Source organism: Wickerhamomyces anomalus (assembly GCF_001661255.1).
Source record: "Wickerhamomyces anomalus NRRL Y-366-8 unplaced genomic scaffold WICANscaffold_1, whole genome shotgun sequence".
Classification (NCBI taxonomy): domain Eukaryota; kingdom Fungi; phylum Ascomycota; class Saccharomycetes; order Phaffomycetales; family Wickerhamomycetaceae; genus Hansenula; species Hansenula anomala.
The window spans coordinates 2,865,767-2,892,569 of record NW_017567110.1 but is presented as its reverse complement, the minus strand read 5'-3'; the positions used below and the strand labels follow the sequence as shown (position 1 = coordinate 2,892,569).

General features: G+C 34.2%; 13 protein-coding genes across 13 annotated transcripts; 10 read left to right on the top strand and 3 right to left on the bottom strand.

Moving 5' to 3' along the window:
* Positions 1 to 163: 163 nt before the first annotated feature.
* On the bottom strand, positions 164 to 2,005 carry BZZ1 (Bzz1p; the record flags this gene model as incomplete). Its single annotated transcript, XM_019183073.1, has 1 exon — positions 164 to 2,005. One exon carries the CDS (start codon positions 2,003 to 2,005, stop codon positions 164 to 166), a length of 1,842 nt encoding a protein of 613 aa, XP_019042041.1.
* An 828-nt stretch (positions 2,006 to 2,833) lies between these two features.
* On the top strand, positions 2,834 to 4,624 carry LEU4 (2-isopropylmalate synthase LEU4; the record flags this gene model as incomplete). Its single annotated transcript, XM_019185433.1, has 1 exon — positions 2,834 to 4,624. One exon carries the CDS (start codon positions 2,834 to 2,836, stop codon positions 4,622 to 4,624), a length of 1,791 nt encoding a protein of 596 aa, XP_019042040.1.
* An 878-nt stretch (positions 4,625 to 5,502) lies between these two features.
* CHD1 (chromatin-remodeling ATPase CHD1) lies at positions 5,503 to 9,936 on the top strand (the record flags this gene model as incomplete). Its single annotated transcript, XM_019185432.1, has 2 exons — positions 5,503 to 9,052; positions 9,242 to 9,936. 2 exons carry the CDS (start codon positions 5,503 to 5,505, stop codon positions 9,934 to 9,936), a joined length of 4,245 nt encoding a protein of 1,414 aa, XP_019042039.1.
* Positions 9,937 to 10,402: 466 nt separating this feature from the next.
* WICANDRAFT_26660 (uncharacterized protein) lies at positions 10,403 to 13,855 on the top strand (the record flags this gene model as incomplete). The annotated part of the gene is made up of 2 exons (XM_019181286.1): positions 10,403 to 13,573; positions 13,682 to 13,855. 2 exons carry the CDS (start codon positions 10,403 to 10,405, stop codon positions 13,853 to 13,855), a joined length of 3,345 nt encoding a protein of 1,114 aa, XP_019042038.1.
* Positions 13,856 to 14,304: 449 nt separating this feature from the next.
* Positions 14,305 to 14,930, top strand: WICANDRAFT_60876 (uncharacterized protein; the record flags this gene model as incomplete). Its single annotated transcript, XM_019183072.1, has 2 exons — positions 14,305 to 14,570; positions 14,627 to 14,930. The coding sequence occupies 2 exons, from the start codon at positions 14,305 to 14,307 to the stop codon at positions 14,928 to 14,930; spliced, it is 570 nt and encodes a 189-aa protein (XP_019042037.1).
* Positions 14,931 to 15,022: 92 nt separating this feature from the next.
* Positions 15,023 to 15,919, bottom strand: YAF9 (YEATS domain-containing protein YAF9; the record flags this gene model as incomplete). The annotated part of the gene is made up of 2 exons (XM_019180383.1): positions 15,694 to 15,919; positions 15,023 to 15,631 (listed from the first exon to the last, which is right to left on the bottom strand). Exons 1-2 carry the CDS (start codon positions 15,721 to 15,723, stop codon positions 15,023 to 15,025), a joined length of 639 nt encoding a protein of 212 aa, XP_019042036.1. The 5' UTR covers positions 15,724 to 15,919.
* A 124-nt stretch (positions 15,920 to 16,043) lies between these two features.
* WICANDRAFT_25393 (uncharacterized protein) lies at positions 16,044 to 17,158 on the top strand (the record flags this gene model as incomplete). The annotated part of the gene is made up of 2 exons (XM_019181136.1): positions 16,044 to 16,073; positions 16,124 to 17,158. 2 exons carry the CDS (start codon positions 16,044 to 16,046, stop codon positions 17,156 to 17,158), a joined length of 1,065 nt encoding a protein of 354 aa, XP_019042035.1.
* Positions 17,159 to 17,305: 147 nt separating this feature from the next.
* On the bottom strand, positions 17,306 to 18,520 carry WICANDRAFT_25949 (pepsin-like aspartic protease; the record flags this gene model as incomplete). Its single annotated transcript, XM_019181210.1, has 1 exon — positions 17,306 to 18,520. The coding sequence occupies one exon, from the start codon at positions 18,518 to 18,520 to the stop codon at positions 17,306 to 17,308; it is 1,215 nt and encodes a 404-aa protein (XP_019042034.1).
* Positions 18,521 to 20,002: 1,482 nt separating this feature from the next.
* Positions 20,003 to 20,644, top strand: WICANDRAFT_25197 (nucleotide diphosphatase; the record flags this gene model as incomplete). The annotated part of the gene is made up of 1 exon (XM_019181117.1): positions 20,003 to 20,644. The coding sequence occupies one exon, from the start codon at positions 20,003 to 20,005 to the stop codon at positions 20,642 to 20,644; it is 642 nt and encodes a 213-aa protein (XP_019042033.1).
* Positions 20,645 to 20,943: 299 nt separating this feature from the next.
* On the top strand, positions 20,944 to 21,783 carry NOP15 (rRNA-binding ribosome biosynthesis protein NOP15; the record flags this gene model as incomplete). Its single annotated transcript, XM_019183071.1, has 1 exon — positions 20,944 to 21,783. The coding sequence occupies one exon, from the start codon at positions 20,944 to 20,946 to the stop codon at positions 21,781 to 21,783; it is 840 nt and encodes a 279-aa protein (XP_019042032.1).
* Positions 21,784 to 22,130: 347 nt separating this feature from the next.
* Positions 22,131 to 22,613, top strand: CYB5 (Cyb5p; the record flags this gene model as incomplete). The annotated part of the gene is made up of 3 exons (XM_019184483.1): positions 22,131 to 22,246; positions 22,290 to 22,356; positions 22,413 to 22,613. 3 exons carry the CDS (start codon positions 22,131 to 22,133, stop codon positions 22,611 to 22,613), a joined length of 384 nt encoding a protein of 127 aa, XP_019042031.1.
* A 445-nt stretch (positions 22,614 to 23,058) lies between these two features.
* Positions 23,059 to 24,861, top strand: WICANDRAFT_82752 (uncharacterized protein; the record flags this gene model as incomplete). The annotated part of the gene is made up of 1 exon (XM_019185431.1): positions 23,059 to 24,861. One exon carries the CDS (start codon positions 23,059 to 23,061, stop codon positions 24,859 to 24,861), a length of 1,803 nt encoding a protein of 600 aa, XP_019042030.1.
* A 182-nt stretch (positions 24,862 to 25,043) lies between these two features.
* Positions 25,044 to 26,772, top strand: CEX1 (COPI-interacting protein CEX1; the record flags this gene model as incomplete). Its single annotated transcript, XM_019181341.1, has 2 exons — positions 25,044 to 25,169; positions 25,225 to 26,772. Coding segments are annotated over 2 exons (1,674 nt in total), but the record flags the coding sequence as incomplete, so codon positions are not given.
* Between the last annotated feature and the right edge of the window lie 31 nt (positions 26,773 to 26,803).

Genomic DNA, 26,803 nt, shown 5'->3' with positions numbered 1-26,803 from the left:
AGAAACGATGGGAATAAAGTATTGGAAATGCCTCGAAGTGATTAAAATTAATCGTAACTCTTTTCCAATGTTCGAGCTTTCGAAAAGTTCAGAGCCTGGAAGTACGTATTCTAAAAACGCGTCTCAGGTTTACGCGTCTCACCCAAGTTTCAGCCATTCAAATCTATACATTTTGAACATAACTACTTGGAAACAACCCACTGCGTCCATCAACTTCACCCAGGGTCCACCCACCATCGTCACCTTTAAGTACTTCTATTTTCTGACCAGCAGTAATACTCAACTCATCATCGCCATCTGCAACATAATCATATAATGCAACAACATATGTAATTTTCTTTGCACCTTTTCTCGGTGTAACTTCTGGCCCCTTCTTCTTAGCACCCCCAGAAGATTGATCCACTTGAATATAACTTGATGGAACAAGCCCTTGTTCTCCTGTATTTGGTCTACTAACCAATGTCCAACCATTATCATCTGGTGAAACAACAACCAATTGTTCATTTGCATCGATTGATATCTCATCATCACCATCAGCTTGATATGGGAATAATGCCATGGCCATGGAGACTGAATTGTTTGTGGAACTTGCACTGCTTTGTTGTCTATTACGACGTAATGAAGGTAAATGGAATCCAGTATGTTGAGATTTGGCAGATCTAATACTATGAGAATCATCAAATGTATTGGAAGTGGGAGCAGCATGTGTATCCACTATTCTTTCTTTTGGTTTAGAACCACGTAATTTCCCAAATATGTTTGTCTTCTTTTTTTCTATTCTTAAACCATCAAGTGAAAGATCTTTATCATTTGCATTGTTTTCTATTGTTTCAATCTCCACTTGTGCAGAGACTTTAACATTTTCATCAATGATGAAATTTGATAAAGTGAATAAATAACCATTTAATGTATCCATTGAATTTTTCAATTCAAATTCTTGAATATCTGATTTTGATTTTAATTGTAATCTTTGATTTTGTAATTCATTTAATTTTTCTCTTGCTGTCTCCAAGATTGAATCATATTTTGAATTTGTTTGATTAGCTTTTAATAAAATTGTTTTCAAATAAGTTAATTCTTGATCTGAAGTTATAAAATGTTCATCATCATGCCATATTGAAGATGGAATATAGTAAAAATCTTGAGGGTCTTTCCAATTGACTTGGTTATGCTTGATAAACATTTGAGTATCCAAGTGATGCTTATTTTCTGAAATGATTTGAATATTACGTTCTAAATTTTTGATATCTTTATTATTATTGTTGATTCCTAAAGTGTTTGATAAGTTTAATAATTTGTTTAATTGTTTTGTTTTGAATTCATTTAAATCTTGTAAAATATCTAAAACTTCTGGTAAATCTTGATAATAAAATTTATCTTTAATTCTATTTGCAATATTAATTTTCAAAAGATATTCATTTTTAGCATTATTCATTTCTAATTGCTTTTCATTAACTTTTTTTTGATGCTTTTCACGATTTGAAGATTTTTCAGCTTTTGATCTTGTTTGTTCCATTGTGGTACAAGTTTCATCATATTGTTTTTTAGCTTTATTAACTTGTTCAAAAATTTCATCTTTCTTCTTTGTTAAACTATTATTATGGAAATTTAAAACTCTTTCATGTAACATTGTTAAATGTTTTTGTAATGCAACTATTTGATCTGAGATTTTAATATTGAATTCATTACTTAGATTATGATGATTTTTGGCAATTAATTCAGTTTGAGATAAAATTTCAGTCCATGTAACTAATGAAGCAGACTCTAAAGAGCCTGGGGTAATTTTCGGTTCATCACCAACACTGATAGCAGTTGTCTTATTAGCCTTCTTTTTAAGATATTCTGCAGTTAATTTTTGTAAATCAGTAGCATATTGTTTCTCTAATTGTGACCGTTGTCTATAGAATTGTTCCACATCAGTAAGGAATGAAATGTTGTTGGAGACCCAATTGTTTGTCTCTTTGAACCCATCTTTGAGCTCGTTACCAATGCTAACTTCTGCCATGACTTGAACAATGCAAATATGTTTGAAAGGAGTGAATTGATCCGAATGTGTGTTGTATTGTTGTGTAACTCCTTTTCTTTATGTCAAGTCGAGTAGAATTCCTCGATTTTGTCGACTAAAATCGCCTAATGCGGTAATATCCTAATAAGGAAGTGGTTATATATACCGGTTATTGATTATATAATATTCGAATATGGTATCCATAGCAACTTCCTTTACCCGGAGTCCCGTCGCCGGCTAAAGACGTCTCACAATTTTTAGTGATCATGGAACAACCCCTCACTGCCCAGAGCCTGTGTCTGTCAGCCTGTGAGCCCATGGGCTTCGTCTCGTGGGCAGGAACATGTCTCTGCCTGGGCTGCCTCCGCTAGGCTCGTGATGGTGGACCCAATAGCCGTCTACAGCCAGCTTGCCCTATGCCAATGGGCTCCATCCTATTACACACTGGCAATTTGCAACAGCCTGTTACGGCCCAAGCCAATGAATCATGATCTCCTAGACCGGTGACATATGGAACAATTGGTGTAATTTTAGCTGTCAGCCTGTCACTGTTGTAGTTGTTGTTGTAATTAGCTGTTTGGCAATTCACGTTTGGTGAAATTTTTCACTATGACTCAAAAATTTTTTTCTCGATTTGACATATATTAACTGATCAGATTCTTTCCTTTTGTCATCTTGTTTTACCCCATAGAATAATTACCAAGTCATATATTTATTTGTACTAGTTTGTGTTGCTGCTAGGTTATTAGTCACTTTTGGATCTATTTAAAACCCTATTGTTCAGCTCATATATACAATCATTCCAATATGTTTAGGCAAACATTAACCATGTTCAAGAACGCTACAAAGACAAAGCCTTATGCTAATATGCTAAAGGACCCATCAACTAAATATAAACCATTCCCACAAGTCAAATTACCAAATAGACAATGGCCAAATAACACCATAAAGAAGGCTCCAAGATGGTTAACTACTGATTTAAGAGATGGTAATCAATCATTACCTGATCCAATGAGTGTGGAACAGAAGAAGGAATATTTCCATAAATTAATTGATTTAGGTTTTAAAGAAATTGAAGTTTCATTCCCTTCTGCCTCTCAAACGGATTTTGATTTTACAAGATATGCTGTGGAAAATGCTCCAGATGATGTTAAAATTCAAGTTTTAGTCCAATCAAGAGAACATTTAATTAGAAGAACTGTGGAATCAGTTACTGGTGCTAAAAATGCCACCATTCATGTTTATCTTGCAACTTCGGATTTATTTAGAGATGTTGTTTTCAATATGTCTCAACAAGAAGCTGTGGAAAAAGCCGTAGAGGCTACTAAATTAGTTCGTTCATTAACTAAAGATGATCCAAATCAACAAGCTACCAACTGGAGTTATCAATTTTCTCCAGAATGTTTTAGTGATACTCCTTCAGAATTTGCCGTTGAAATTTGTGAAGCTGTCAAAGCTGCTTGGGAACCAAGTGTTGAAAATCCAATAATTTTCAACTTACCAGCTACTGTTGAAGTTGCCACTCCAAATATCTATGCTGATCAAATTGAATATTTTGCTACTCATATTTCAGAACGTGAAAAAGTTTGTATCTCAACACATTGTCATAATGATCGTGGTTGTGGTGTTGCAGCTTCAGAAATGGGGGTTTTAGCTGGTGCTGATCGTGTTGAAGGTTGTTTATTTGGTAATGGTGAAAGAACTGGTAATGTTGATTTAGTTACTGTTGCATTGAATTTATACACTCAAGGTGTTTCTCCAGAATTAGATTTCTCTGATTTAGAATCAGTTATTGAAATTGTGGAAAAATGTAACAAGATTCAAGTTCCAGCTCGTGCTCCATATGGTGGTGAATTAGTTGTTTGTGCTTTTAGTGGTTCTCATCAAGACGCTATCAAGAAAGGTTTTGAAGTTCAAAAGAAGAGAAATGCTGAAGGTGATTATCAATGGAAAATCCCATACTTGCCATTAGATCCAAAAGATATCGGTAGAGATTATGAAGCTGTCATTAGAGTGAATTCACAATCTGGTAAAGGTGGTGCTGCTTGGGTTGTCCTAAGATCTTTAGGTTTAGATTTACCAAGACAATTACAAATTTCATTCTCAACTTTTGTTCAATCTGAAGCTGATAAAGTTGGTCGTGAATTAAAATCAGAAGAAATTATCACTCTTTTCAAACAACAATATAACTTCAACAATGATGGTGCTATCAAATTAGCTGATTATGATATTGTTCGTGATCCAGAAAACAAGGACAACAGATTCTTCATTGGTGAAATTTCAGTTAATGGTGAACCTGTTAGCATAAAAGGTGTTGGTAATGGTCCAATTTCTTCATTTGTTGATGCTATGTCCAACTTCATTAATGTTCGTTTAGAAGTTGTCAACTATAGTGAACATTCTTTAGGTTCTGGTTCACAAACTCAAGCCGCAACCTATATCCAATTAGGTTACATGAATGATGAAAATGTTAAAACTTCTAAATGGGGTATTGGTGTTCATGAAGATGTTTCAAATGCTGCCTTTACTTCTGTTTTAAGTACTGTTAACTCACTAGTTACTAAAGGTGACTTTGAATTACCAGAAATTGATGCTCAATCAGCTCCTGCTGGTAAATGAATTAGGTGAAATCATGGATTGATTTTGCTCAATTACTTTATTTACTAAAGAATTAACAAATTAAAAAAAGAAGCAGATACATATACACATTTAAGCACACATTTATTTATATATTAAAGGTTTTCCAAAAGTTCTTACTCTTCACTTCTTATTAGATACTTTCATTTAAGCATGGATAATTGTAGCTACAATCAACAACTTCAATTCTACTATAAATCATCTCACAAACACCTCCCCAATCCAAGCAATCACCCTGTTTGGCATCACCATACTTGAAATTGTTGTTGGTGCTCTGCCAAAAAAAGCCCATTTTTTTCTGTTCACTAATTTCCAAAATTTCTCCTTGAATTTTTCTCGCTCTCTTCTTTTTTCCTTTAACTACGAACAATAAATCCACATACTACTGTCCAAAAAAAATTTGGCATATAATTGAAAAAGAAACATATTCAATCAGTTTGTATCACTAAACTGATCCAGAAGTTGTTTGATCCCGCTGCGCATTTGAAAGGACCTTTTTGCCCCAGTTCAATAGGCCCGTTTCCAGTCTCAGCATCCGCCTTTTGTTGAGTCCTTTTGAATTGGTGTTGTCGGTGTTGACATTAATTCAATTTACACACTAGCGCGTCTAGCTACACATTCCAGATCAAGATCTAGTTCAAGTGGAGTGTTCAACAATCAGCTTTCCAGTTACCTATTTTCCAATCAACGCTATTTAGACCTTTGCTCAATTGAGGACTTTTTATTACTTATTTTTTTTGTTTGACCCATATTGGCGTTGTTGTCGGTTTTTTTTTTTCTGAAAGAGAAATCGCCTGTTTGAAAAATTCATAAACAACAAAACAAACAGATAAACCACCAACCCGATCCTTATTGTCAAGATGGCTCCTGCTGAGTTTGATGAAGAAGTGTTGGAGAATCCTGAGTTGTATGGATTGAGAAGATCAGGTAGAGCCCATGTGAAACCAACAAGTTTCGAAGAGAGTGATGTATCTGATGATGATGACGATGAGATATCAAAACCTAAAAGAAAGAAGAAACAAATAGATACATATAGTGAAGATGAAGAAGAAGCTCAAGAAGCTGATGATCAAGATGGATTTGATGATGAAGAAGATGATGACGATGAAGAGTTTGGTGCTCCAAAGAAATCTAAATCCAAACTCAAAAAGAGACGGAAAGTTCACAAGAAACCAAAAATTTCAACACAACAGGAAGAGGTTAGATTCAGTTCGAGAAATAGCAAGGCTATTAACTATCAAGTTGATGAAGAGGATGATGCTGATTTACTTGTGAGTGATGATGATGAAGATAACTATTATTATTATGACACAAATACAGAAACTACACCTGTACCTGATAATGGTGTTGATCTTGTCATTGATCATCAATTAATTGATCCAGAAAATGAACCAAATGCATTTAGAGACTTGGCTCAAGCTAAAAAGGATTATAAATTTCTTATCAAATGGACAGGAAAATCTCATATCCATAACACTTGGGAACAATATTCAAATCTTGTGGGCTTGAAGGGTATTAAAAAAGTTGATAATTATATCAAACAATTTATAATATTGGATTACCAAATAAGACATGACCCATTAACAACAAGAGAAGATATAGAAGCTATGGATATTGAAAGAGATAGAAGATTGGATGAAATTGCAGAATATAAAAACGTTGAAAGAGTTATCGATTCTGAAAGATCTGTTAATGATGACGGTGACGAAGAATTGAAATATTTTGTCAAATGGAGAAGATTAAACTATGATGAAGCAACTTGGGAATTGGCTGAAACTATTGTACAGATTGGTCCAAATGAAGTTAAACAATTCCAACAACGTTTAAATTCCAAGATATTACCTTCTTTATCTTCAAGTTATGGTTCACAGCGTCCAAGATTTGAAAAATTAGTTGTTCAACCTAAATTCATTAAAAATGGTGAATTAAGAGATTTCCAATTGACTGGTTTAAATTGGATGGCTTTCTTATGGTCAAGAAATGAAAATGGTATTTTGGCTGATGAAATGGGGTTGGGTAAAACTGTTCAAACTGTTAGTTTCTTAAGTTGGCTTATCTATGCTAGAAGACAAAATGGTCCTCATTTAGTTGTTGTTCCATTATCAACTATTCCTGCTTGGCAAGAGACTTTTGAAAAATGGTCCCCAGATTTAAATTGTGTTTATTACTTGGGTAATACAGAAGCTAGAAAAACCATTAGAGATTATGAATTTTATAATAACAAGAAGATAAAATTCAATGTTTTGTTGACAACTTATGAATACATTTTGAAAGATGCTAATGAATTGGGTTCAGTTAAATGGCAATTCTTGGCTGTTGATGAAGCTCATAGATTGAAAAATGCAGAATCTTCATTATATGAATCATTAAATGCCTTTAAAGTTAGTAACAGATTGTTGATCACAGGTACTCCATTACAAAACAATATAAAAGAATTGGCAGCCTTGGTGAATTTCTTGATGCCGGGGAAATTTCAAATTGATGAAGAGATTGACTTTGAATCTTCAGATAATGATCAAGAAACTTATATCAGAGATTTACAAAGTAAATTGAAACCATTCATTTTAAGACGTTTGAAAAAAGATGTTGAAAAATCTTTACCATCCAAAACTGAACGTATCTTAAGAGTTGAATTATCTGATTTACAAACTCAATATTATAAGAATGTCTTGACCAAGAATTATGCAGCTTTGAACCAAGGTTCAAAAGGTGGACATGTTTCATTGTTGAATGTCATGAGTGAATTGAAGAAAGCCTCGAACCATCCTTATCTTTTCGATAATGCTGAAGAACAAGTTTTAGCGAAATTTGGTACTTCAACTAATGGTGGGTTCCATTCAAGAGAAGATATCTTGAGAGGTATGATCATGTCATCAGGTAAAATGGTGTTGTTGGATAAATTGTTGACACGTTTGAAAAAAGATGGTCATAGAGTTTTGATCTTTTCTCAAATGGTTAGAATATTAGATATTCTTGGTGATTATCTGTCAATTAAAGGTATCAATTTCCAAAGATTAGATGGTACTGTTCCTTCAGCACAACGTCGTATTTCTATTGATCATTTCAACGCTCCAGATTCTTCAGATTTTGTGTTTTTATTATCCACCAGGGCTGGTGGGTTGGGTATCAATCTTATGACTGCTGATACTGTTATTATCTTTGATTCGGATTGGAATCCTCAAGCTGATTTGCAAGCCATGGCTAGAGCTCATAGAATTGGTCAAAAGAATCATGTTATGGTTTATAGATTTGTTAGTAAGGATACAGTTGAAGAGGAAGTTTTGGAAAGAGCTAGAAAGAAGATGATTTTAGAATATGCAATTATTTCATTGGGTGTCACTGATGGAACTAATAGATCTAAAAAGAATGAACCCTCAACTGGTGAATTGAGTGAAATCTTGAAATTTGGTGCCGGTAATATGTTTAAAGCTAGTGAAAACCAAAAGAAATTAGAAGATTTGAACTTGGATGATGTTTTGAATCATGCTGAAGATCATATCACCACACCTGATTTAGGTGAATCTAATCTCGGTGGTGAAGAATTCTTGAAACAATTTGAAGTTACAGATTATAAAGCTGATGTTGATTGGGATGATATTATTCCAGCTGAAGAATTGGCCAAACTGAAGGAAGATGAAAAGAAACGTTTAGAAGAACAATATATCCAAGAGCAAATGCAAATGTACTCAAGAAGACAAGCTGTCATGAAAAATATGCAAAGAACAAATACTTTTGAGGAAGATGAAGATGATAGTGAATCAACCAAGAAGGCTAATAGAAAGAAGAAGGCTGATTATAACAAGATTACCGAAAAGGAAATCAGAGCTATCTATAGATCTATTATGAAGCTTGGTGATATATCAAACAAATGGGAAGATTTGATTAATGAAGGTACATTACCTGAAAATAAAAATCCAGATTTGTTCCAAAAATGTTATGATGAATTGGTTGAAATTTCAAAAGATTTGGTCAAGAAGGAAGAGGAACGTCGTTCAAAAGTATTGGCAAAGATGGAGAAGGAAGCATTGGAACATAAAGAGAAGATTGATAAAGGTGAAGTTGAAAATAAGGATGGGAAAAATCCAATGTTGTTATGGATGCTGAAACGTAAAGAACGTAAAGCCATTCTGTTTGAGTACCAAGGTGTTAAGAGTTTGAATGCTGAACTGATATTATCAAGACCACAAGATCTTAAATTGGTTCATGATGCTATTGCAAGTTTTGATGATCCATTACACTTCAAGTTTAACAGCACTATTAAACCAGTTTATGGCTGGACTTCTAACTGGACCCAACATGACGATGAAATGCTGGTTGTTGGTATTGATAAATATGGATATGGTTCTTGGATTCAAATCAGAGATGATCCTTTCTTAGGTTTAAGTTCCAAGATGTTTTTGAATGAAGTTAGTAATACCCCAGGTCCAAAGAAAGGTGCCAAAAAAATTGAAGAAGTCAAAGAAGAAGCTGATAAATCTGAAACAAAAGAGGAAAAGAAGGATGATTCACTAAAAGTTAAGGATGAAGAAAAAGATGGAAAGCCACCAGTATCAGCTGATAATGACACTAAAGATTCTATTGATTCTAAGGATTCAAAAGATTCAAAAGACTCAAAAGATGATAAAAACACCAAGAAAGTCCCAGGAGCTGTTCACTTAGGTAGAAGAGTTGATTATTTGATTTCAGTCTTGAAAGGTGGTGACGATGATAACACTGGAGGTAATACACCAAACCCATCTACACCAAATGAACCAAAGAAGAGAACAAGAAAACCAAGAGCTGAAGGTTCTGCTAAACCAGGTCCAAAACCAAAAGGTGTTACTGGTGCCGGTTCAAGATCAAGAACTCCAGATTATCCAAAGGTTACTAAACGTGGGAAGAAACCAGAATCTGCTGCTTCAACTCCAAATCCTGAACATCCAGAAAAGAAACATCCAAAGAAGCCTGCTGCTGCATCAGCTCCAACTAAGAAAGTTGATGAAGGTTATGAAAGTATGGATGAACAATTGTGTAAAGATACTTTGAGTCCAATGCGTCATTCCTTGAAAAGATTAAATAAAGGTGCTACTGGATTGGATCGTAAGGAATGGGCAAAGATTTTGAAAACAGAATTGATCAATGTTGGTGATTTCATTAATAAGACAGTGAAGAAAGGTGATGTTAAAGATGAAGATAAATTTAAGAAACATTTATGGTTTTATACTTCCCATTATTGGCCAGCTAAAGTTAAAAGTACTCAAATTAAATCAATGTATCAAAAATTGAAAGATAGTTCAGGTCCTGAAGGGAAATAATGAAATTGAAGGAGAGAAAAGAAGCAGTGTTTTATGATCAGTATGAAGAATCAGTTATGTATTATATATATGAAGTGTTAGGTTAATTATTGAAGAGTAATTAAAAAGATTTGTTTTCTTGTTTATTTGTTTTTGGCGTAGTTAATTCTAGAGCAACGTAACGTCACTTCATTCCAGAGTTGAACCTAAACTGACATACAAATTCGTTCAATACCCCTTTGAACGCAATAAGAAATAAATTAAGACACTAGATTATCTTTAGGCTAGCTGTTATAAAGGTTCATCCGTCAAACTAGTATATTACCATAATTTTTCAGGACTCGGATTATGTAATTTCCACACTCTGAGAGTGCTTTGGAGTGAAATTTACCTCCAGTGTTATCAACAATCAACAAACGACAACAATCAACAAAGGTATCGTTTGACAAAGACTTCGGCACCTCTAACACCTCGTTGACTGACTAGAATGAGGCTGCTAGTGAAGGAGAACCCAAGAACAGTGGCACTTGTGTCGAGGACCCATGTCCTTCTTTTCCGCCATATCAAGACAAAGAACAACTTGCAAAGATGTGTTATAGAGTTCACCTCCAAAGACGAAGTCAATTTGAAATCCTACAAGAAGTTAACTGACAGGGAAATCCATGGATTCATGGGACTTATTGAAGTTAAGGGTGACTACTACCTTTGTGCAATCACGGGTAAAATCCAAGTTGCTGCTCCAATACCAGGCGAGACAATTAACAAGATCTTTAGTGTTGATTTCTATTGTATTAATAAGGGAACTTGGGATGGTGTTGAGCTAGATCCAAACGGTTATGCTATGATGCCTGATGTTGAAAGAGGTTATGATGATCAATTCAGATCAGGAACCACAAATGGTGGTAGTGGGGCCAATGGTGGTGGTGATGGGAGTGCTCAAAGACATCCATGCCATGAATTGAAAAAATTATTATCAACAGGTGGTTTTTACTATAGTTCCAATTTTGATTTGACGAGTACTTTACAAAATAGAGGTATTGATTCACACTCCTTAAGTTTTGATAATTATAATGATGAGTATATGTGGAATTCATTCATGTTGCAAGAGGTTGTTCAATTTAGAGACCGTTTAGATACACCATTGAAAGAAAAACTGGATGATGAAGGATTCTTGACAACTGTTATTAGAGGATTTGCTGAAACGTTTGATGCTTATTTGAATAGAACTAAAGTGGCAATGACTGTGATATCGAGACAAAGTTGGAAAAGAGCTGGTACAAGATTCAACTCTAGAGGTATTGATGATGAAGGAAATGTTGCAAATTTTGTCGAAACTGAATTCATATTGTATTCTGATAAGCTTTGTTATTCTTATATTGAAATACGAGGAAGTGTGCCGATCTTTTGGGAACAAGACACTGCTTTGATTAATCCAAAAGTACAAATCACCAGATCTGAAGAAGCTACTCAACCGGTTTTTGATTCTCATTTTGATCATTTGCTTGAGACATATGGTGCAGTGAATATTGTTAACTTACTAAGTACAAAATCATCTGAAATTCAATTATCAAAAAGATATAGAAGCCACGTTGATACATACACCAAGAATCACAATCCAGAGCTTTATATGACTGAATTTGATTTCCATAGAGAAACATCCAATCAAGGATATTCATCATCAACAAAGATTTTCCGTCTAATCAAAGAATCATTATATGAGTTTGGTTATTTCAGTTATGATGTTGAAAAGAAGAAAACTCTTAGTGAACAAACCGGTGCATTCAGAACAAATTGTTTAGATTGTCTTGATAGAACAAATTTGATTCAACAATTTATTTCAAATTTTGCATTAACAATTTTTCTCAAGGATCATAATTTAGAAGTTTCACAAGAATCTGAATTTTACAATAGACACAATTCATTATGGGCAGATAATGGTGATCAAATTTCACAAATTTATACAGGTACCAATGCATTAAAATCATCTTTTTCAAGAAGTGGTAAAATGAGTTTTGCTGGTGCTCTTTCAGATGCTACTAAATCTGTTAGCAGAATGTACATTAATAATTTTGTTGATAAGGGGAAACAAATGACAATTGATACATTATTAGGTAGACTAAGTGGTCAACTGCCAGTTATGCTATATGATCCTATAACTGATTATGTTAATGAGAAATTGATTGAAATGAAGCCACAATTTACATCAAGTGCAAATATTAATATATTTACAGGTACTTTCAATGTGAATGCCAGTAACAAGGTTGCAGACTTGTCTTCATGGTTATACCCTATAGGTGATAAATTCAAACCAAATATTGTTGTGCTAGGGTTTCAAGAAGTTATTGAATTGACTGCAGGATCTATTTTAAATGCAGATTACTCAAAATCTTCATTTTGGACAAAGGAAGTTTCAGAATGCCTAAATCAATTTGATAAATATATCATGCTTAGAGCTGAGCAAATGACATCTCTGTTGTTGTTATTTTTCGTTAGAGCTGATAGTGTGAATAATGTTAAACAAGTTGAAGGTGGTGTTAAAAAGACAGGTCTTGGTGGTATCACTGGTAATAAAGGTGCTGTTGCCATTCGTTTCAATTACGGTGCCTCAAGCTTTTGCTTTGTTAATGCACATTTAGCTGCTGGTGCAAGTAGTGTTGCAGAAAGATACAATGATTATTTATCCATCTCCAATGGGATAAGATTTTCAAGAGGTGGGAAAATCGATAGCAATGAAACTGTGTTTTGGATTGGAGATTTGAACTATAGAATTTCTTTGAGTAATGAAGAAGTTAGAAGACGTATATCCAATGGAGATCTGGAGTATTTGTACCAATTTGATCAATTAACTAAGGAAATTAGTTCTGGTAACGCTTTCAAAGGATTTTCAGAACCAACTATTAGTTTTAATCCAACATACAAATTTGATAAAGGTACAAATATATATGATAGTTCTGAAAAGCAAAGAATTCCTTCCTGGACTGATAGAATCATTTATAGAGGTGGGAATACCAAACCTTTAGCTTATAGTTCTTCAGAATTGTTGTTCTCTGATCATAGACCAGTTTACGCTGCTTACAAGTCCACTGTTGAATTTGTTGACGAAGACAAGAAATCAGGATTATCAAAAGATCTTTATGAAAACTATAAAGCAAATCATGTCCAAGACAGTTCCTTATCTCTGATCGATTTGAAATATGATTCAAATGATAATTCAACTGATGATAAAAAGACTGCAAAGAGACAACAAGACTTATTGAATTTTTTGGATGATGATTTAGATTATAAACCAGCATTACCAGCAAGAAGAGAAGCAAGTTCACCAATTTCCATGGATATCTTGACACCATCAAAGAGAGGTAGTCCAGCACCACCTGACCTACCAGCAAGAAGAACTGCTACTGCTGCCAAATCTGGTATACCACCACCACCTGCTCCGCGTGCAAGTACTCCTGTGACTAGACCATCATCTAAACCAGATACTAGAGATACAACTACAACAAGCACTTCAACTACACCACCACCAGCCCCAACTCCTAGAAAGACAAACACATTACCACCAGGGTTTTCTGACTCTATATTAATGCCAAAGTCATCGAGCCCATCAAGATCCAATACACCTTTGAGCAGAGGTCAAACATCATCTGGTGCTGTTCCTCCCGTTCCAAAGAAACCAGAATCATTACACACAAGCGCACCATCTATTCCTAAGAAACCAGGTCATTTACACACTACATCATCAAATTCTATACCACCAATCTCAAAGAAGCCTGAATCATTGAAGAATACCTCGCTTGATAGTAAATTACCTACAAGTACTGGTGTGGATAATGATTCCAAAAGTACTGCACCACCACCTCCCCCAAGCAGAAAAGGTACAGGTGTGGCTTCGTTACAAGAAAATCTTGATTTGAATAGCTGGAAACCATTGACACCTAAATGAATTTTCATGAGTCATGTGTATTTGCATAGTTTTGTATTAACAATAGACGTTTTGATGTGTGTATTTTGCTTATGTGTAGAATTCAATTACTATTCCCCTTTGGGGAAAAGGTAAACAGAAGCGGTTTTGTTACTCGAAATGACATGAAAAAACCAAAAAAAATTAACGTGTGTTGAAAAAAGTGTGGAACCTCGAGTTGGAGATTGGATTTATAATGACGTGAAATCTATCTTAAAGATAATTGGAGTACAAAAGTCTTTTGAACAGTTATTGCAGCAAAATATTGGGCTTAATAAGAAAGTGTGACGGTTAGTGACCTATTGAAACCCCGGTTGAGCTTCTAGACTTTGATTGATTTGAATTGAGGAGTTTGTGATTGGGTCTTATAAATTTAGAAGAATAGGCTCGAAAGAAGTGGATTGAATATCATAAACAAGTATGAATCAGGTATGAAGAGAAGATATAGCAATTGTGAAGACTGTCTGCCTTCGCCTGAGTATTCAGAGCCAGAATACCCAATATTAGGCTTAAACACGAAAAAAACAAGAATAACTCAAACCTCGCACGAGTTCATAGAGGCAATTGATGATTCAATATTGAGTTTTATCAATAGAGATGGGTTTATAAGTCAGAAAAAGTTCATAGTTAAGGACAAACCAACAAATTTGGTTTTGGTTTTCTTTGGTGTGATTGATGATTTCCTTGAGCCTATAAGGTGAGTATTCCAAAGACGCGTCGGGATAAATTGAACATCTAACTAACACTTAATAGCAATGCTCATGATAAATTGAGTCAAATATTCAATGCTGAAATAATAGGAATTTCTTCAAATATATCCAGAAATCATCACATTTTCCCGTTGATCAATAGTTCTAAAATTCCTAAAAAGTTTAATGTTTTAGACCCAGTTGGTGGTGGTGTCTACCCAAGAGACGTTGTAATCATATTTGACAAAACGGGAAGGCGAAGAGTTGAAATACCAGTTAAACTATATAACAGATACCTACTGGATAGGCCAATAACGGATGTTTTGATGGATTATTTGGAAGAGTTGGAAAGTGAATCTATGTTGTGATGGGAATGGAAAAGAAACTTAAAATTTGGGTAAATTAACGATAATGCATATGAACGAATCTACAAACCATTTCGTAATTATAACGCAAGTGTTTATTTAGCCTTGAGTTGCTGTAATTCTTGGATTTGAGACTTGAGCTTTTCTATTTCTTGATTAACCTCTTTTATACCATGTTCAAACCTTACAATCTCCTCTCTTTCTGTCTCTTTACTAAACTCTGATTGTTTTTTAGTTTCTGGTAATCTGTTTCCAGGTTTTTGAGTCATTATTTCAAATAATTGTTCTGTAGGTTCATTGAATACAATTTCATCATATTGAATACTTTTAACATTTCTATCAGCATCGGTCAACACAGCATCTGGCGGAAGTCCATAAGGATGTAATCTCAAATGGTGATATAACGATATATTTTTTTCATTAGCTTCATTAACAAAGTAGATCTTTATACCAATTTCAAATTCACCCCAACCAGTCTCTGTGACTTGGAATGGAGGTGATTCTATTGATCTTGTAGGACTTGGATATGTATCGTGTAGTTTGAACACCACTTTTTTGATGAAATAAGACAAGTCTTCACCGTTAGGACCCTTTACAAACACAGTCCAGCTATGTGTATGTTCTTCTGGTGCACCTGGGGGTCTTTTGTCACCTAGTGGTTGTGCAGTGTTTCCATATATTATGGGACGACTTATGGATAGTGTCTGGTGATTTCGTTAGCATTGAAACATTCCCAAGATCAATTTCGACCCAGCACCATACATACCTTTATTCTTTTGTTCGTAGCTGGTGGCATCTGTCTCTTTATACGATCTCAATGTCTTTGGAATACTTTACCTCACAATATTCAGCCATTTCGACCAAAAAAGCCCAAAACAAAAATATCACCAAAAATGCTTCGCGAATGCGTTCTGTGAAAAAAAAAACAAGATTCGCGAAATGTGTTGATTTCTTTTTTCGAGGCATCATGAGCTTCAAAGAAGTAAACAAAAACCGTCACCAAAACATATTCATCAGCCATTCACTGAGCTGTATATCTTGTGTTTCTTCTTCCCTTTTCAATATTCACTAAATTGAAAGTATCACTGTGATTTAAGAAACTTATTCGTCCAAAAAATGGTGCTGAAAAATCTTTATATTGCTAGAGTGAGTATAGAAATGGTTAAATACCTAGTGTTCATACTAACGCGTAATAGCATGGTTACAGAGCTAATTGGTTACCAGAACCACATCCAGTCTCCCCAACAGGTATTGATAGTGATCCTCCATTGGCAAAGCATGGTGAAGACCAAGCTAAAGAACTTGCACACTACATATTGTCTATTGAACCACACCCAGAAATCATATTCAGTTCTCCATTTTATAGATGTTTGCAAACTTCTTCTCCTATAGCTGAGGTCTTGGATGTTGATATCGTCTTAGAAACAGGTATTGGTGAATGGTATAAACCAGAGAGACCTGTTATTCCAAATCCTGCAGGTTTTGAAACTTTAAGTCCATTCTTTTCAAAATTGAAAAATACTTGGGAACCAACTGTTAAACCGTCATTAAAAGGTGAAACCCCAGAACAAATATTTGCAAGATGTCAAGAATTTTTTCAAAAATTTATACCGAAATTTGAAGCAAAATATCCACATGTTGAAACTATATTGTTTGTTACTCACGCTGCTGCTAAAATTGCATTAGGTATGGCTCTTTTGGGATTCAACAGTGTTGATGAACCATTAGACGATGAAGGTACAAGACTAAGAGCTGGAGCATGTAGTTTAGATAAGTATGAAAGGGTCAATCCAGAAGAGATTGAAGATGGTAAAGAATGGAAAATAACAATGAATGGTAATTGTGAATTCTTAACAGATGGTGAAGAAATGCATTGGGATTTCCAAAATGGTTTCGAAGCTGGTTCAGATGCTGATATCAAAGCTAGAAAAGCTGCTTTAGAAGCCTCCAAACAGGATAAAGATCAACTCAATGCCCAAGAAGAATATGAAGATGTGTACGTAACTTTGGAGATTCCTAATAATAATTTTAATACTAATTCTATACCCCCAACAGCAAAACTACAAGTTAGTGGATTACATACAAAAGCTCCTTTGTTTAAAGTTGATAATGACATTTATCAAGGTGATTGGCAAAAATTAGTTGGTACTGAAGTTGCCTTCACAGATGATATGGGGGAAAACTATGTGGTGACGGATAGAATAAAATTAGAGGATGTTACTCCTTCATAATCGGGATTTTATAGAATGGGATTTAATAAATGTTTTGATAATCGAGATTCAAGTGCTACTAGATTTAAAAGGAAAGATATAAATTGCTAGTTTAGAGAACTAAACATAAAAGTTGACTTAAAAGGTATAAAAAGGCAGAGATCATAACTAGCTAATAGCTTGAATATTTTCTTCAGAAGTGTATCTGGCCTGTGCAATTGAGATTTCATTGTCATCAATGTTATAGAGAACATAGGTATTGATCAAAAAACTATCACCTAGGAAAGGTCTGACAGTATCTGAACCATGAATTCTCAATGTACATTGAGAATTGTAATTCAGAACAACATCAGAAACAGGGACATTAATTCTTTTACTACCAAAGATATAACTGATATAGTCATTTTGATCATAATCACATGGAACGATATAAAACCCCCATTGATCAGTTGACATATCTGATCCCAAACTTTGAGCAAGGTTACTAACAGCAGCAGTTGGCAACCATTGATAAGTGGTACCACTATCCAAAACAGCTTTAAATTCACTTGTGGAAGCAGTAGTAGTTTGTCCAGAAACGGAAATTTCAATTCCTGTTAGATTGATTGCCAAATCAACACTAGAGACGATTGGGAAAGTGGCTAATGAACCAGAATATTTAGCATTATCAACACCGCCAAACAGCAATGTGACATCAACATCACCATCTGTAGTATGAGGATCTTCGGCCATATATAGTGAATAAGCAGTTTTGGCAATATAACCATCAGTTTGTAATCTCACTGGGAAATTTGGATATTCATAAGCTTGTCTTCTGTGATACCAAGTTGTACTTTCACCACCCACTAGTCCAATACCAAGTAAAGCAGGCTTTGTTGAATCATTAGCAGCTGCCAAATACATCTCATTGATAGTTACATCACCCCAGCTCAAAGTATCAGTACCCCAAGTACCTCTAGCATAACCTTTATCGACATAACTAATGTAAAACGCTGGAATGTTATAGTTTGGTTCCCATGTTGATGAAGCATCTGTATCAAAAAGAGCAGTAGCTAAACAATAATCGGTATCCGGATCACCATTGTCAATTGGAGTAGCAGTACCTTCTGGACAGTGTGGATTATCACTAGTTGGGAACCATAAGTCAGAAGAACCAGTATCAACCAAGACTCTGATTGTTTGAGCTGGTGTACCAACTTGAACGTCAGCGTAATAGCTATAGTAATCATCAACTAAAGTTTCAGGGTGGGTCTCATCTCTTCTGTAAAGAGCTCTTGTGGAGTTAGGAGCTTTACCTTTGGTAAGAGGTAATTTGACAACATTTTCAACAGCAGCAACTGTTAAGGCAAAGGCTCCTAGGTATAATACTTGATTAACCTTCATTATGAGTAGCTTGACTTGGTGAATGTTATAAAAAGCTGATTATATTCATTGGAAAGCTGTCCCTTTAAATAGTTTTCAAGAAGACCTTTATCATCATCAATTATCTCCACCTCAAGGTGACTGAAGTGAGCTTTGAGGATTGTTTTCACTGATAAATTCACTTGATTGTTTACATTTTGAATCAAATATGCAAGCTGGATTAACCATAAAGTGTCAGAGTCCTGTCAGAGTCATATCTTTTCAAAGACAATTGGGGTCTATAGTTTTGATAGGTGAGATCTGATTTGAGGTCCTTCACAATCATCAACAATAGCTTGTCAAAGACATAAAACCCACAACACATATACCAGGCATTGACATCAAAGAGCGTCATACCTTTGCTGAAATAGTCTATTGGAGCATAATCATTGACTTCACAATCATCTGAGAATACACAAACAATATGGATCCAACTTCCAAAATGTTTTACTTGAAAATTGAACCCTCTAATTTCAGTCAATAAGCCAATGTACTACTGCTTAACCGCATTTTAGCTAAAAATGATCGCCAAAACAAATTTATTGAAGCAATAGTGACAAAACCTCAATCCTTGGAAATGTCCTTAGTTTAGCTCTCTTGTAGTTGTGAAATGTAATGGTGTTGAACTTGTATCTGAAAAATAAATTTCAATGTTTCACAACGAGCATAGTTCAAACTTCAAACTAAATCTCATATGGTTCACTTGGCTTATTCAAACGTATGCACCACCCCTACCAAGATTATAAACATTGGAATGTGTCAGTTATAGAAGAAGCAGTTCTACCGAGAAATGCACATGTCAAGACACAAACTTTCAAACAGCCTTATCATGAAAGAACTAACATTAAACAACCAACAGAGTCATGAAAAGGAACCGGAACCCTCAAAGCGAGGTCTGAAACGCAATAGTAATTATCCGCTAGAAACTTGTAGTATCCCAATTGAATCCACCAGTTGAAGCTTTAAGTTGTGTAGCAGTTTGTTTTCTCTCCAAAGCATTGGGGATAATAAGTAGCATATAATGATTGTAACTCAACAATGCCCATCGTAAAGCATCCAAAAACCAATGGCATCCACTCTCAAGAACAATACCATAACCAACTCATTTACAAAACTGTAGCTTTCATCATAAAGCTGGGCTCCTTATCATAATGCATAACTGCTTAACACGCCTTCCACCAGAGTCAAGTTCCTGAGCTAACGCGCTTCTGTTAACTAATAGCACAATATTCCAATCATACACCACTGAAACTCCAGAGCAGTTTGGTCATTCAAATGCTTTAGTTCTCATCTTTTCTGCTATGATTTTCTATTGTTGTTGATGGTTTTGTTAATAGATTCAGAAATATTTCTGCGAAAAACTTATATCCGACAGAGATCAACTCAAAGTTTTAGGACTGATGAACACTTCAGCAACAACTTTATACAACCGAGTAAACATCAACGTCATCCATCCCTTTCAAAATGTCATTTCAACCTTTCAAGCATCCTGTATTTGACAAAATCAAAGAGAAAAGATTCATTTTAGCCTCAACTTCACCAAGAAGAATCGAGATCTTGACTCAAATGGGTTTTGAAAATGTTGAAGTATATCCATCAAACTTCCCAGAAGATTTGAAAAAAGAAGATTATACACCTCAAGATTATGTATTAAACACAGCTATAGGCAAAGCACAAGCTGTTTATGAAGAATTGAAGAATAAAGGTGAAGCTGAAAACACTATAATATTAGCAGCTGATACCGTTGTTGAGATTGATGGTCAAATTTTTGAAAAACCTAAAGATAAACAAGATCAATTGAAAAATTTAACATATTATAGAGATAGTAAAAAAGTTCAGCATGTTTTAAGTGGTGTTGTTGTTATAAATGAAGGTGTTGTGAGTTCTTTTGTTGAAGATACTGCTTTACATTTTGATTATGAAGCTTCTGATGAAATGTTGAAGGCTTATGTGGATACAAATGAAGGTTTAGGCGTTGCTGCTGGTTATAGAGTCCAGTTGAGAGGGTCATTATTAATGAAGAAGATTGATGGTGACTATTACAATGCAGTTGGTTTACCTTTCAGAAATACTTTTAAACTTATTGAAAAGGCATTAGGTGTATAGAGAAGCATAATGAGTAGGCCAAATGAGTTTTTTGTAGTATCTTTAATCCATTTCAGGACTACATTCAACTTGACCAACATAGAATACAACATTCACTAGAATATACAGTGAAAAACTTCAATAAGAATTCTTCATTAAATCCATTTGATTTCCATTTTAAGCCTAGATCGATGGTTATAGGCCCTGGTCCGATGAGATTGAAAATTTTATTGTGCAAAGGAAAAAAAATAAAGATGATAAAACCAAAAAAATTCACATAGTATTGGATATATAGTATCGAGTAATAAATCAGCATTAAAATGGGTACCAAAATCATCAAAAAGTCTAGTATCAAGCCAAAGAAACAAGGTAGCATAGCCAGACCTAAGAAAGAATCCAAAAAGGTTATAATAAAGGCTAAAAAAGCTACTGAACCTGAATTTGATCAAGATGAAGAATCAGAAGAGGAAATCACTCATATACCTAGTGATTTAAGTGGATCTGAATCAAGTGGATCTGAAAGTGAAGTTGAAGAAGATGCTGCTGAAAACTCAAAGAGTGCAGAAGCTGAAAGTGAAGATGAAGAAGATTTAGGTGGATTCTCAAGTACTGATGATGAACAAGATGAACAAGATGATGATGAAGACTCTGAAGAAGAAGAAGAAAAAGAAGAACCAAAGAAATCAAAGAAACAAGAAAAGAAGAAAGAATCTCATGAAGTTAAAAAATTACCAAAAGTTGATTCAAATGTTTCCAAAAAATCTAAAAAGGCTAAAAAAGGTGTCATATATATTGGTCGTTTACCAGATGGATTTGAAGAAAAAGAATTGAGTAAATATTTCAACCAATTTGGTGAAATCACTAATGTCAAATTGGCAAGAAATAAAAAAACTGGTAAATCAAGACATTTTGCATTTTTAGAATTCAGTAATGTTGATGATGCTAAAATTGCTCAAGATACTATGAATAATTATTTATTGATGAATCATCAATTAAAAGTTGAATTAGTTCAAGAAGATTTCAAATCATCCAAGAAATCTAAAAAATCATATTTCAGAGTTAGTAAATTGAAGAAAGATGTTAAATCTTTGAATGAAAAAGATCAAGCTAAAAGGGAGAAGAGAAAAGAAGCATTAAAAGCTGCTGGTATTAATTTTTAGATGAATCTGGGAAATATCCTTATCTATCCATCTTCCTTATTGAGCTAAACCTGGGCTGCCCAATCAAATTGTACATTATTCGGTCTTTGTCAGATATCACAAACAAGCACAAAGACCCCATAGAAATATAGTTTCATAGTTAATTCTTCAAAATTGTAGTTTTTGGTTATATTTTAACCAATTTTAGTAAAAGTAATCGTGTTTCGTTTGATTGGGCAACATTCATTGACTCGTTACGCGACGCATCAGCCAACAAAAAATTTCACAAAACGTAAACGAAATAAAGATTCAATCAACGTAATCTTCATTCTTAATCCACCACATTGATCGATTCAAGTGACTCCAAGATGTCTGTTAAACTATTCTCTTTCGAAGAAATCTCAAAGCACAACACAGCCGAAGACCTATGGATGGTTATAGACGGGAAAGTCTATGACTGTACCTCTTTTTTGGATGAGCATCCGTAAGTTTTTGATATAAATACTCAAAGAACACATATTAACTAGGGAAAACAGAGGTGGTGAAGAAGTCATGGTTGACTGTGGTGGTACCGATGCTACTGGTCCTTTTGACGTGAGTATTAAATCCAGCTGAACCGTTAGATCCAATTGTACTAACAACTATCATAGGATATCGGACATTCAGATGATGCTAAAGAAGCTTTGATCCCATTATATATCGGTGATGTTGACCCTTCAAGCATTCCAGCTAACTCTTCCTCAACTTCAGGTACTGCTGGTGTCACTGGTGGTGAACAAAATGTTGGTTTAATCATTGCAATTCTTGCTATCATTGTCGCTATCTTGGCCTACCTTTTAGTACTCAAATAGATTACATCAGCAAAATGGGAGAGTGATGGTGAAGGCATATGTTTTATTTATTCAATTCCTTTATAATAAGATTATAAACTAGATTGGTTGGTTTTTTAATAATTCTGTATAATACTAAAACAATCATTTGATCAGATATTGGATGTATTTTTGGGCTCATAATCACGTTGATCTTGTTCTAATGACCACAAGATTTCAAAGACCAATTATAATCACTGCAATTGAACCTTTTCACTCTTAAATCTACGCCCTTTTTAAACTTTTTTGACCTCGTCGATAAGCCAAAATCCTCGACATTCGTTATCAACAAACCTTCGCGAAAACATTTTGTGCCTGAGGAAAAAAAAATTGAAGCTTCGAATTCAATCAAGTGGAAATCCATCACATTTTCATCACCAAATTCTATTCACACTCCTTTGAAAATAACTGTGGTTTTCTCTTGAAAATGGAATCAAGAACTCTAAAAGACATCCTTGACGGTGACAACGATGTGGAAATCGAAGACTCTGAGAACAAAGAATTGGCTGATTTGAACCATATGGATAAAGCTCAAGATGATGATAAAATAGATCCAGAACTTTGTAATGAGTGTCAAGATATGAGAATCGAAGTTGAATGTAAAGATTGTGAGGAAAACTACTGTGGTGGGTGTTATGAATTAGTGCATAGTGGTGGTAAGAGGAAAACTCATGATTCAAAAAAATTGTATAATGATGAGGCAAATACTGCTAAAACTACTGAACCTCAACAAGATGATGATGAAGATATTGATGCTGATGTTGATGATGAACAAACTACACCTATCCCAACTGATAACTCAGTGAATAGAAAACTAGTTGAAAGTATCAAAAAACAAGTGAAATATATCCCATTAAGATTAACACCTGAAGAACGTCATCTTTTACACCTTTTAGAAGCTGCATTAAGTGTTTCTCAATACACTGATAAAGTTGATATCATTTCTCATAGTTCCAAATCCAAGAGAATCGTATCACAATTGAAAGAAATGTGTTCAGTTCTTGCGGGTTTAGTTGTTGCATCAAATTTGAAAACTGGTCAACAATTGATTGAAAATAAAAATTTTGAAGATAATGCTGAATGGTATAAATCAATTTTTGAAATTGGTAGACGTTATAAAATCATGAATCCTGAAAGAATGAGAGAAAATTTTGGGAAATTGTGTTATATGGTTATGGATTCAAGATTACCTGAAATTGAAGGTCATATGGAGTTTAATCTTTATAAACCAATCAAGACTGTTCATAGTTATCTATCATCAAGACCAGATGATGAAGGTAAAGCTCTAGGTTTATTTGATGATGAACTAATCATTTATGCTACAGCTGAAATTTCACCTGTTGGTAAATCAAGATATCAAATTCAAAGAGATATTAAATTAAAAGAAAGTTCCATTGAAAAATTATCATCTAAATATTCTTCACATAAAGGTTTCACCAAAGAGGAGATCCGTCAAGTTTTATATTCAATTGGTGATTATAATGCTTATACTCATATGAATAGGAAACCAATTCTTAGATTCTTGCAAAGATTGGAACAATTCCAAGACCCTGAAATCAAACATAAGTTCTCAATAGGTATTCAATATGGTAGATCAGGTTCAAGATTAACACATGATCATGATAGACAATTACAATATGTTCAACAATCCTTAACCTTATGGTCAATTATCCAAAGAGAAATGATTCATTTATGGTCTATTGCAGATGACGATTTATTCAATGGGACCTCATATAAATTATCATTTACAGGTCAAGGTCTTCATAGAGTTAAGGCTTGTCCTTCTTTATACAAAGAGATGTACAAAGTCCTTGGTGAATGTAAGGCAAAATGTTCAAGTTGGATCGGTTCAAGTGTTGTTCATCTTGGTGATGATGCAGTTCCTAATGCCTTATTCTTTTTAGATAAGTATATCCAAGTGCCGAACATTTTAATTCCAATTGATCAATGTTTATTGAAAATTGATGATTTGAATAAAGATCCTTTCACAAAAAGATATATTGAAGACCAATTCGGAGATTCTGAGAAATTGAAATTGACCATTTTACAAGATGCTTATGCTCATATGTTTGATGGTAGTGGTGCTGATAATTTCTACATGTCTGGTTCATGTATTGACGGTCGTTTGACTAGTGCTTGGAACCATACAAATCAAATCTCAAAGAAGCCTTACTACAAGATTTTCCTGTTGACTGGATTCATCGGGTTCAATGGTTCTGATGGATTTTAAATAGCAGAGAATCATAAATAAAATAAAGTATTAGAGATAATCATAAATGTAGGTTATAATTGTATAACGCGTTTCGAAATTTCATTCGCGACCAGGCGCGAACATGATCTGAAAAAAACACATTTCATCAACATCAACTTGAATCAAAATCACTTGAAACTGGAGTAAGAAAGGCATTCACCATGAACTTCTTATCAAAGACATTTACGTCGCTCACTGGAGGATCTATTCCATACAACTTTGGTGAGGAACAGCTACCCAACCCTTCATTTCCTTCAATCTGGAAAATATACGATGGTACCAAAAAAGTATGTTTCTGATCTGAACCAACTTGAAATAGCCAACGTTACTAATTATCAATAGGATGATGGTTCACCATGCACCATATTTGCATTCGAAGCTAAAACACTTCCTGAAATGTTACCATTAGCTGCTAACGCCCTAAGAAAGATCAGAAGTATAAGATTGCCAGGTATATTGAAAATCCTCGACACATTTGAAAATGATTCTTATCTATACATTGTTTCTGAAAGAGTACAATCATTAGCCCATTATTTGAAAGATTCAAATCATTTGACTGAGGAAATTAAATTGTTGATTGTTCAATCAGTTGCTAGAGCTATTAAATTTATTAACGTGGAAGCTTCTTCAGTTTTAGGATTTATTGATTTTTCCACAATTTTCATTAATGAAAAAGGTGAATTCAAATTGGGTGGGTTTGAAGTGTTGACTAATTTGAAAACTGATCCTGATCAACCTATTTATAGATTATCTGGCAAATTGAATGGGTTTAATGAACTTTTATCTCCTGAAGTTTCATCAAATGGGATTGAAATACTTAGAGGTTCACAAACTGTCAAGTTTGATTCTTGGAGATTGGGTGTTTTGATTTATAAATTGTTCAATATTGATGCTTATACTATAACAAATGATGACTTATTAAAAGGTAAAAATATACCAAAAAATTTGTTAGCTGCTTACAAGAAATTATTAAGTACATCAGTTACTGTTAGACCTACTGTGGAACAATTCTTAAAGAATGGGGAACACACGTATTTTAACACTAATTTAATCAATTGTTACAAAGAATTGGACGAATTTGGATTAAGAAATGATCAAGAAAAATTACAATTTTTCCAAAACTTGGAAGTTGTTAAAGAAGATGCACCACCTGGATTCATGGAAAATAGAATTTTACCTGAATTATCCAATTTTTTCAATCATAGTCCAGAAAATGCTGCATTTGCCTTACGGTACATTTTAACATTTGGTGAAGTTTTACCCGATTCTTCAAAAATTGCACTCATAAAACCAGTGATCCTAAAAGCTTTTACATTGCCTGATAGACAAATTCGTGTTTTATTGTTGGCTTCATTACCAAAATTTATGGAAATTTTAACAAAATCTGATATAAGTGATCGTATCTTCCAATATTTTGTTACTGGTTTTTCTGATTCAAATCCTGCAATAAGAGAAGAAACCATCAAATCAGTATTGGTGATTGCACCAAAATTATCAGATAGACAATTGAATAATGAACTGTTGAGATTCTTGGCCAAGACTCAAAGTGATGAAAAACCAGAAATCAGAACAAATACAACAATTTGTTTGGGTAAAATTGCAGAACATTTGAACAAATCATCAAGAGCTTCAGTGTTGGCTACTGCTTTTAGTAAAGCAATGAAGGACCGATTCATTCATTCACGATTAGCTGCTATAATGGCAATTTCAAGTTGTATTGATTATTTTACCCCAGAAATTATTTGTACAAAGATTTTATCAGTTATTGCACCATCATTATTAGACAAGAGTTCAAAAGTTAGAGATGAAGCACAAAAGGCATTTGATTTATTTTTCAGTAAGATCAAAGAAGAAGCTGCCAACTTACCTCCTGATAATGACACAGCGGGTGATGACGATGCTATGGATAAAGTTACATCTG